At 32.5% G+C, this 10337-nt stretch overlaps 1 protein-coding gene across 1 annotated transcript; it reads right to left on the bottom strand.

The window, feature by feature from the left end:
• Positions 1 to 246: 246 nt before the first annotated feature.
• Positions 247 to 4021, bottom strand: LOC132053471 (galactan beta-1,4-galactosyltransferase GALS3-like). The gene is made up of 2 exons (XM_059445515.1): positions 2543 to 4021; positions 247 to 837 (listed from the first exon to the last, which is right to left on the bottom strand). Exons 1-2 carry the CDS (start codon positions 3736 to 3738, stop codon positions 492 to 494), a joined length of 1542 nt encoding a protein of 513 aa, XP_059301498.1. The 5' UTR covers positions 3739 to 4021; the 3' UTR covers positions 247 to 491.
• Between the last annotated feature and the right edge of the window lie 6316 nt (positions 4022 to 10337).

The following is a 10337-nucleotide window of genomic DNA, read 5'->3' as shown; positions in this document are numbered from 1 at the left end:
AATCCTAGAAGAATGAATACAAAGTTAGTTGAGGTCTCTTTGGCAAAAGCACAAATGACAATCATAACTTCTATCTCTATGTAGACAAATACAAGCCACTTCTCTGTCTACATTCTACCACTAGTTATGGTGGTGGTGGGGATGGGTGTTGGGGGAGGGTGGGGGGGAGGGGGTGGACCACCGACACCGACAACATTACCAAACTTCAGCCAATTATGAAACAAAAAAGAACCAATACAATGCATTGGGAAAAGTTTATTACTAGTATAAATTAATACACAAAAGAATACAAAACACAATGTAATCCTATAATATTATACCAAAACATATATCACCCGTCTCTGTTGTTTCTATACTAAATCTATCTTAAAATAACATAAAAATTTATCATACAGAAACGAACCCTCAAAGAAGAATAGATCCATCCAGCCAAAAAAAAAAAAAAAAAAGAAGCTAAAAGCATCATACAATAAGGACCTCATCACTCACTATTATTGTCTTGTTCTTTGTAGTGTAGGCCCAATCATCTTGAGCTCAAATCTCTTCACAGTTCCAGCAATGTCCCTCATTGTAGTGTCCACTTGATACGGGGTCCGGTCAATGATGATCGCCGTGGAGTTGACCAGCTGCCTACATGGCTCCCGACGTTCGGCTATGGTCCCGTGATAGTGGAAATACTTGATCCGCCCTTCCGTCTTGTGGGTCGTCTTGCCTACCGTGTTCTGTGACATGTGCACGCCCGTGGCTATCACATTGCGCGGTTGCACCGCATATTTCCTGTCCCTCCTTATTCCCCTCTTGACGTCCTTGTATACTAGCTTCTCAAATCCCCATTTTCTGTAGTCACATAAATATCAATAATCAGTCGTATTCTAAGGATTCATCATAAATTGACTAGTATAGTTGTAGTTCTGGTTCTGGTTCAATAGTTGAATGCACTTATTATTATCAAGATACAATACAAAAGCATCCAACTAATTCCAGAAGACTCAAGATCTTGTCCTTATTTAACCTCCCAATTTACAATTTAGTCAACAATTTAAAATTTGAAAACAGTATTCTCAATTATTAAAGGTTTCAATAATACTATCAATCAATGCTAATTGACAAGGGCTACCTCCAAGTCACTATCAAATGAACCTCAAAGTTAGTTGATTATCGATCACACAAAAATATGAACGACACTCCATAAAACAAACCAACTCAAATCAATAATACTTTGTAGCATTTAACCCTACATTGGATTCTCACCAAGCTCTAAAGGAGCTTGGCTTCCACTTGGACCACACAAGACAGATAAAAATATTCTAACCCAATGTGATAAAGTTAGTCACTAAACCCGGTATGTGAATATCTCCGCATCGAATATAAAATATAATAGGTAATTTCTTTCCATCTGTCTGAGTCTTAACGAGGAGAATCAGCAGATAGCTATACTAATGGAAGGTAGTGAATACCACACTAAAAAAGAAGTTAGTCATTAAACCCTAGTGGCATATGGACCTTCCTTCTTTGGCACCAAGCATCTCAATTATTCAACCACCAGAGACTTCACTAGAATACATGCTCAAACCCTACTTGTGGTCAGTACTATTCCTTCAACCAATAACTTAATATTTCACCTACAATACTTAACCATTTCCTAATCATCTAATTACAGAGTTTGGAAACAACTAAGACTACAAAAGAATCACTCTATAGTATGACTACAAAAGAATCACTCTATAGTATGACTTTAGGGCATGTATTAGGCAAATAAAGTCACATGAAAACATAGCTACACAGTGATTTCAGAAGTAGCTTCAACTTCACTTCTTCCAAATACCAAATTCAACTTCATAAAGACTATGAAAAAGCAACATTACCACATTGATATTATTAATTAAGCCTAAAAGAAAAAGATTCTCTTATTAATTGGTATTATTTCAAACACCCAAATTCTTCATATTCCATTTATTATTCAACACGGGTCAATTTAATGTCAGCATTGAGAATATTAGCTGTCAACTTTTGAAAAAAAAGAACGACCAAACTTTCCTAAAGAGATTCATCTTCTACTAGTACTTAGCTTAGCTAAAACAAGGCAAATATAGTTAGCCTCTCCATAATAGTCATTCTCTGTAATAATATTTCATTATAACAACCAAATTTCTTTTCGAACCGATATTCATGTTATGCTATAGTCTCATCGTCCCGAGATTCTTGTCACATTTCATTTTTCAAGAGTGAAACTCTATGAACTTTGACCAACATTTAAAGATCTATTTTTTACCATATTGATGAGAAAAATTAGTTTCCATTTAGTTTCTTAATATCTAAATTTTAATTTTAAAATGTTAAATTAATCTAATCCAATTTAGATCTGAAGATTAGTCAAGTTGATGCACGAAAAGCGAAACATAAACAACTATTTCAGGATAGATGGAGTATTATATATGTTCTCTATAATAGTATTTCGCTAAAGCAGTCATAAAATATCTAGACAAAACAACAATGTTATAGAGAGGTTTGACAGTAGTAAGAAATTAACAAAACTTCATACCTGTAAGATTTACCGCGGTCTTCTTCCAAACAGAGCTTGTTTGACATAGGCATTTGCTCAATAGTAAACTGTGTATAATCCTTTAACGAATCAACCACAGACTTAATAGTACTCTTCTTAGGCACAAAAATAAACTCATCCACATCAAAAAAGAACATCCATTTCGCTTGAAATCTATATTTATGCAAACAATCATTAACAATAAGGAACTGATTATGATAATATCCATCAAATCTTTCTTGTTCCCTAATATCTTGTAACGTAACATATCCTTTTTCTATCCATGGCTTTAACACCGCCATCAACCCTTCGTGAACACCTCCAGCATCATGTATTACAAAATGAGATTTCTCTCCAAACAAACGAACATGAAACGCTAACCATTCACGTACTCTTTGTGGACTTAAATTACCATACAAAGACGATCCACAGTAGAAGAAATCATATTTTGGCGGTTTCTTGAAAACTGAAACAAAGTTGGTAAAATCTGTTTCATTTTCCGTTAACGCCACGACCGTGTCGGTGGTGTTGAATTTAGCATCACCACCACCGTTAGTCGTGGCGTGAACAAGAAGTTGTCCACCATGTATGTTGTCTGCACCGACTGGGACAGGGAAAGTACAGTTTATAACTAAAACTGTATACACTCTCCCGTATCCCCAGTCGGGCAAGATTTGGGTGCCTAAAGCAGATACTTTTTTCTGACGGTCATCGTTCGGGACCCACTCACACTGGTAACTTGGTTTACCATACAAGTGTAGTGGCTTCGAAACTAAACCCATAACGGAAAAAGTGTTATATCCGCCTCTGTAAGCGGACATAAGTATAAAATTATACGCAGCAGAACCGAAAGGATTGAAAGCACGCTTAATAACTCCGTTTTCGAGTACTTTATCCTTTTCCAGTGATGGCGGTGGCGGTGGAGGTGGCGGTGTAACGGTGGTGTTAATAACTGAAACAGAAGGTGGCGGTGTAAAGGTGGTGTTAATAAGTGAAACAGAAGTGTTTACAGGGTTTGTTGGAGTGGAAATACAAGTGATGAGATTTGTGGGAGTGAAAGAAAAACGAGAAGGCATGAATTGAAGAATAGTGATAAGTGAAAAAAGGAAAAGGATAGCAGTAAGGAGGAGTTTGAGTTCAGCTGCACAGTTCCAAACAACACCAACAAACATTTTCCTTTCTTTCTCCTTTGTCATTGGAAAATAGTATTACTGATACTACTAACTTTGTGAGTTTGATTTTTGGTATATATGGAAAGATTAGATTGGGGTGGGAGAGATAACAGAAATATCAGAGAAGTACAGAGAAACAGAAATAGCAGAGAAAGAGAAGCTAACAAACAAGATTTTCTCTATTTTTTTCTTTCTGTTTTTGTCTCTTTTTCCTCTTTCTGCTTTCCCAATTCAGAGACTCTCTCTCTCTTTAATCAATTCTGCATTTTTGGAATAGGAAGAGTTGAGACTTGAGGGTTGAGAGAGGTGAGTGTTTATAATCATGTATTTATGGGTTAAGTTATATTCCGTCGTCTCAAAATAGGTTTCAGTTTAATAAAAAAAGAAAATTGTCCTAAAATATGTGTCAGTCTTCGGAATGATAAAAATTAGCAAGTGTTTTTAACTATATCTTAGCGTTAAAGAGTTCTCTTTGATATTGCTTAATTCTTTAAAAAAAAATCTAATAAATTAGGGCAGTCTAGTCAACTACACATTGTATTTATTGATTTCTTAAAGTGCGTGATTTTTGCTAAGGTGACACTTTTGGGATTGAGAGAATAGTAATTAAGGAATTTTTGACTATTTTATCCTTATTTGTACATATTTTACTGCATATTTACTCTATTTATGTATATCTCTATCAATTGAGGTGTTTGTAGTCCTCAAAAACACCTATTACTAAAGGTAAAATGTGAAAAGAATAATTAATTTTGTCTTGAATTTCTAAATCAACAAATAATTTGAAGTAACTACTTTTAGAAAGCACGATACATAATTTGAGACAGAGAGTAGTAATTTCTTGCTTCCTCTGGCTCATAATAAGTGTCAACTTAAACATTTTATTTAATCCAAGATAATGTCCACTTATATAATTGAAAGTTGTTTTTTTACCAATTAATCTCTTCTTTATGCTTAGATTTTTGTGATGTTTAATTGAAAAAAATAGTGCATTTGCTATGATTGACTTTAATTTTATAGGTTTATTTGATTGAGAAGAGTAACCAGAAGAAATAATGTGAAAAAATAAGTCAAAAAGAGGTAAAATTTATAGGTTTATTTGATTAAGAAGTAACCAGAAGAAACAGTGTGAAAAAACAAGTCAAAAAGAGGTAAAATTGAAGAAAATGGTAAAAATGATTAATAGCGCAAAAAGTGGCCATATATGAAATTTTGAAAATCTGAGCCTATTTGCTCATGTTTTGATTTGGAAAAATTGAAGATATTATTTTCATCTTTGGTCATAGTTCCAAGCTTGGGGAGCTAGAGTTAATCAACCAACACCCTTTCAATAAGATTGGAGCATTTTAATAAGTAAACTCTTAATTAATCTATTATTCAATTTCTTGTTATGTATTAATAACTAAGTCTGTAGTACTCTATGCCATTACTTGAATCTTGTTTATGAAAAATATTCATTGTCCAAGTTTTGGATTGAAACTCTTGTTATGCTTATGTATTTGATGATTTTATTCTTAATGATGTGAGTTAATGTTTCTTAAGAGATTAACTAACCCTAGGACTTGCTCATTTACTTCAATTTGAGCTCGAGAGAGAAAAATTGAGATTGTGAAAGATTAATTAACAAGAATTTGGGGCATTAACCCTCATCTAATAATTTGAGATAGAAGAATTACTTGTATTGTGGTCATATTCAAGTGTTCTTAATGCTCTTAATTAGGCTAGAGATAGTCAATTAAATAGTCGTGTTAGTGTCTGAGAGACTAATATAGAATCATTATCCAAGGCTAATTAACATAAACTCGCTTTTATTTATAAAATCGTGAAATACATTGGGTCATTACTTGAGGGTCATTTCTGTTTTATCCATGTTTTTGACCATTGATCATTTTACTTGCTCTGTAGGTTAGTTTATATTTCCGCATTAATTATAATCTTTTCAAATCAAAATATTATCAAGTGTTTGGCTTACCTTACAAAGTGATAAATCCTTACTTGCTTGATCGGCTGGTATATTGTTCCCTGTAGGATTTAACCCCGACTCATAGTTGGCTTCATTGTATTGCATATGACCGTGTACACTTTCTCACCTGAGCAGTGGATTTGCATGTCATTAATAATCAACAGGAATTACTTTTATTTTTTCAGATTTGCCCTTATTAAGTGCTAAGAGATCATATCTCAATGTGTCAAGTTAATAGTTGGACGAATTTTAATTAATTAAGGATAGTTTCGTGAAAATACCTATTTTTTCTATGAGTTAATATTTTTTTTATAGGTGTAGTAAAGGCTTAATGGACACTTATTTTGAACCGATTTTTCTTCCATTTTGGCATTAATGATAGTATGGACAAATTGTAGTTTAAGTTATCTTATTATTGCCATATAAAAATGTATTTAGAGAGGTGAGTGTCTATAGTGATCATGCATTTATGGGGATAACTTGATATGGAAAATTGAAAAAAGGTGTGATTTTATAGTAGTAATTTCATTATCTTTTTTCCATTTTGTCGTAATGATTATGATGGTATAGACAGATTTTAGTTTAAGCTATCATAGTAGTATTACCCAGTGTTTTAAAAGGCGTTTTCGGGGCGAGTCCCAGGGCGAGGCGTACCAAAAATGCCCCGGGGCGATGGGTTGGGGCGAAAGTCTCCAAAGGCGTACGCCCAGCAATTCGGGGCGTACGCCCGGGCGTTTGGGGCAAGTTTTTTTTGTTGGGGCGTGCCGGGGCGTAAGCCCAGAAAACTTCTTCAAACTAAAATGAAATTTGTTAAATAAGTCCTTAATATAATGCCCAAATTCTCAAAAGTCAACATGTAATTACTCAAATATTTTAAAAAGGAATTGAAGCATTAAATTTAAAAGTCAAGACCTTTTTTTATTGCTAGAATGCCTAATATATATTCTTTTCCAATTATTTATCTTGTCTTCTATTATCTCAAAAAAAGTAACAAAATACTTGTACTTGTAATTAGCGTATAATAGATTGTTCTAATTAGTTTTCTTGTGGGGTGGAGCATATAATATATATATATATATATATATATATATATATATATATATATATATATCACTTATTTATAGTTTTCTTCAATTTTTTACGCTATTTCACATATTTAAAAGTATTTATTATAATTATATCATTTTATAAAATACTAAAAATTAAAACCCCATGGGGCTTATGCCCCGTGTCTCGGGGCTTACGCCTCATGAGCGAGGCAGACGTAAAACGCCCCGCCTTACGCCCTCGCCTTTTAAAACACTGGTATTACCATATAAAATGTATTTAAGGGGGGTGATTTGATATGGAAAATTGACAAATTAAAGGGTGTGATTTGGTAGTAATTAATTTCATTATCTTTTTTCCATTTTGGCCTAATGATTTTATGATGGTATGGACAGATTGTAGTTTATCTTATTTTTTACCATATAAAATTGAATTGAGGCGATCAGATCTATTAGTACTAGTTAAGTAAGGTAAGTATTATATTACTCTATTAAACAATTAAACAACGATCTATAAATAGCCGTGAGTAATCTTTTGAAGTATGTTGTATTTTATTAACAATCTTTTTGAATAAACTTTTTCAGAAATTTGAGTTTGAGTACTGATAATGAAAAAAAAATGTTTTTTCCTTTTTACGAGCCTTATCAGAAAGCAAATTTAAATTAATCGAGCCAATAAATATCGCACACCTAATGATTATATAAAAATAATTTTTTTCTGAAAATACTTGCAGTTAGACTGCCATTTACTTCCTTCGATCTAAAATAAATGTCACTTTTACCAAACTAAATTGGCTTGAAAGTATTGTCATTCCAAAAAACTAGGAAATCATTAAAAAAATTTCCAAATATACCAAGTATTTCAAAGTACCAGGAGAATAAAGGATAGATTTTAGAGAGATAAAAGGATTTTTATCCAATAATCCTTATAACCATTGTTATTAAATGAATTTTATAATATGGTGACACGGGATTAAATTAAAAATGTTGCATTTCTTTAGAGGTGCAGGAGTAATCAACCTAAAGTTGAAATGAAAAAACAATTCAAATGATAATTCTGCTAAAGGTTTGTCAAAAGAGATGGGTAAGAGGGGATTATGAGATGCTATAGGAGGAACAATAAACTAATATATTCAAGCTATAAGTTTAGGACTTGTTTGCAAATGCATTTATAAGTTTAAAATAGATAGGCTACGTACATTGAAACATATGTATTCAGTCCACTGATTATTTCGCGTGATCTACCTCCGACTATTTCATAAAAGTGATTTAAAAATAAATATTTTACCAAAGATAATGATGGTTTCAGAATAAATATTTTACCAAAGATGAATACCTTAAGGTAGATTTAAAAGTAAATATTTATGAAAGATATAGATGATTTAAGAATAAATATTTTACCAAAGATACGTATTCATTCCATTGATTATACATCGCATGATACTACCTCCTACTATTCCTTAAGATAGATGATTTAATATAAATTTCTTATAAAAGATGAATACCTTAAATTGATAAAATTATTTGAACATAGATCTCTTTATAGATTGGAAAAGTTTGATCAAATCCCTATTATTTAATGCTCATTTAACTGCTATTATTATCACTTATATACACATTACCACTATTTGGATGGTCAAACATCTGCTTCATTTCTAGTTATAAGAGGCCTTTGCGTGAAGGATCTCAAGTAGACTAAAAAAACATAGATATAGTAAAGGTCATGAGAAACTGCAAAAGAGCAGACGAAAACAACAGTATATCAGTGCGTAAGGAAATGCAAGATGTTTTAATAGTTATGGAGATCGTCTCCCGCTTGCCCTTGAAGTTTGTTGTTCAATGTAAAGTTATAAGCAAGAATTTTAATAGTTGCATTTCTCATTCTAAATTTGCTCAAACATTGTTCCAACATCAAAATGATTGTTCTACACAACTCATCTATTCATCAAATGATTTATTCAGAAAATTTCACATCTCCTTAAATCCTATTCCAACCACTCACTGTGAGACGACTTTACCCAATGACGTTGTAGTTTTGGCCACAAGCAAGGGTCTAATTCTCTTTGACTTTGACGAAATTAAGGTTTACTGTGTTTGAAATCCGATAACTGGAGCGCACCAATTGATATCATACCCAGAGCCTACAAATTTTGTGATGAATTGTATCCAGGTCTAGCTGTTGATTATCCTAGTGTCCATGAGACGCCATCAGCCAGTGTTCATGAGACGCCGTCGGAAATAGTAAACACTCGTCATTTGTCATATATCACTTCGAAGTTGGATCATATCAGAACATTATTACCGAAGCTGTTTCAGACCAAGAAGAAGAAAGTTCATCAGAATCATGATCATCAGAAGAAGAAAGTTTATAAGAAGAACAAAGTTTATCAGGAGAAGAAAAAGGTTAGATCAAGAATGAAAGACACAAAATGGTAGATTGGATATTCTTCAGAGAATAAATATTGTAATAGACGTGGTTTGTGCCCTTCACTAGATATATTTTTTTTTTTTGTATTCAAGATCCACGTGATGACTGGATTGTGAGTATTCTTAGAAATTTGTTAAAAACAAAAATTGTAGATGACTATTGTATACGGGGCTTATTCAATTTTTTATTTATTCATCAGATTTAAATCAAATGGCGGAATTTTCTTCAAGAATCAAAAAAAAAAAAAAAAAAAAAAAAAGATCATTTAGCACTTATTTTAGGTAAAAAATAATTGATCCAAAAAGAGAATTAAAATATTTAGTTTCTCTTTAACATGAATCAATTTAGATAGCTGAAAATTAATCAGTTAGTACAAGTAAATTTGGACTAGAGGTAAATATCAATTTCTTTTTCATGTGTCAATTTTATCAAGAAACTATATTAAAGCATGTGCAAGAGACAGTTTATTCAAACATGATCCCGTAACCCAAATAAAATCGATGCATACTAGGATAGAACCAAAACATGAATCAACAAACATCATTAGTAAAACAAAAGATAGTGGATAGAAAGAACTTACAACATGGTGATTCATTGATTCAATTCTAAAGAATCCATCTAGAGGATTCATCTTCAAAAGCGGGTTCCATCATCATCATCATCGGCGTCTTCTTCATTGTTGTGAAGTCCCTTCATCTTAGCAGCAGTAGGTTGCGTTGAATTGAGAGTAAGAGGGACTGGTAAAACATCATTATATATAGGAGGGGCAAGGGATTAGGGTTTTCTAAAAATTGTTACAAAGTTACTTAACATCTGATTTGCTCCCAACTTTAATAGAAATATCAAAATTGTGCTCCTTGTATTTTTGTGGAGTTGTACTCGTAGTATGGACTTTACTCCTCATTTACTATTTGTTTGGGTGATACAATTTAGAAAGAAATATTAACAAAGAAAATAAGTGTCCACTTACATAATCAAGAAGGAATTAACTTTATTTTTCCAGATTTTGCTAGTTTTAAGTGCTAGGTAACCAGATCTCAATGTGTCAAATTAATAGTAATATGCAAATTTTAACTAAAGTTAGTTTAGTCAAAGTATCATTTTTTTCTAGGGGTGAGTATTTTCTTAAGGGGTGTGCTAAAGGCTAAGTGGACACTTATTATGAACCAGAGGGAGTGTTTCTTAG

The sequence above is a fragment of the Lycium ferocissimum genome, chromosome 4 (genome assembly GCF_029784015.1).
Source record: "Lycium ferocissimum isolate CSIRO_LF1 chromosome 4, AGI_CSIRO_Lferr_CH_V1, whole genome shotgun sequence".
NCBI classification, from domain to species: Eukaryota; Viridiplantae; Streptophyta; class Magnoliopsida; order Solanales; family Solanaceae; genus Lycium; species Lycium ferocissimum.
Note: the sequence above shows the minus strand (reverse complement) of the source record. Positions and strands in the feature narration are given on the sequence as shown.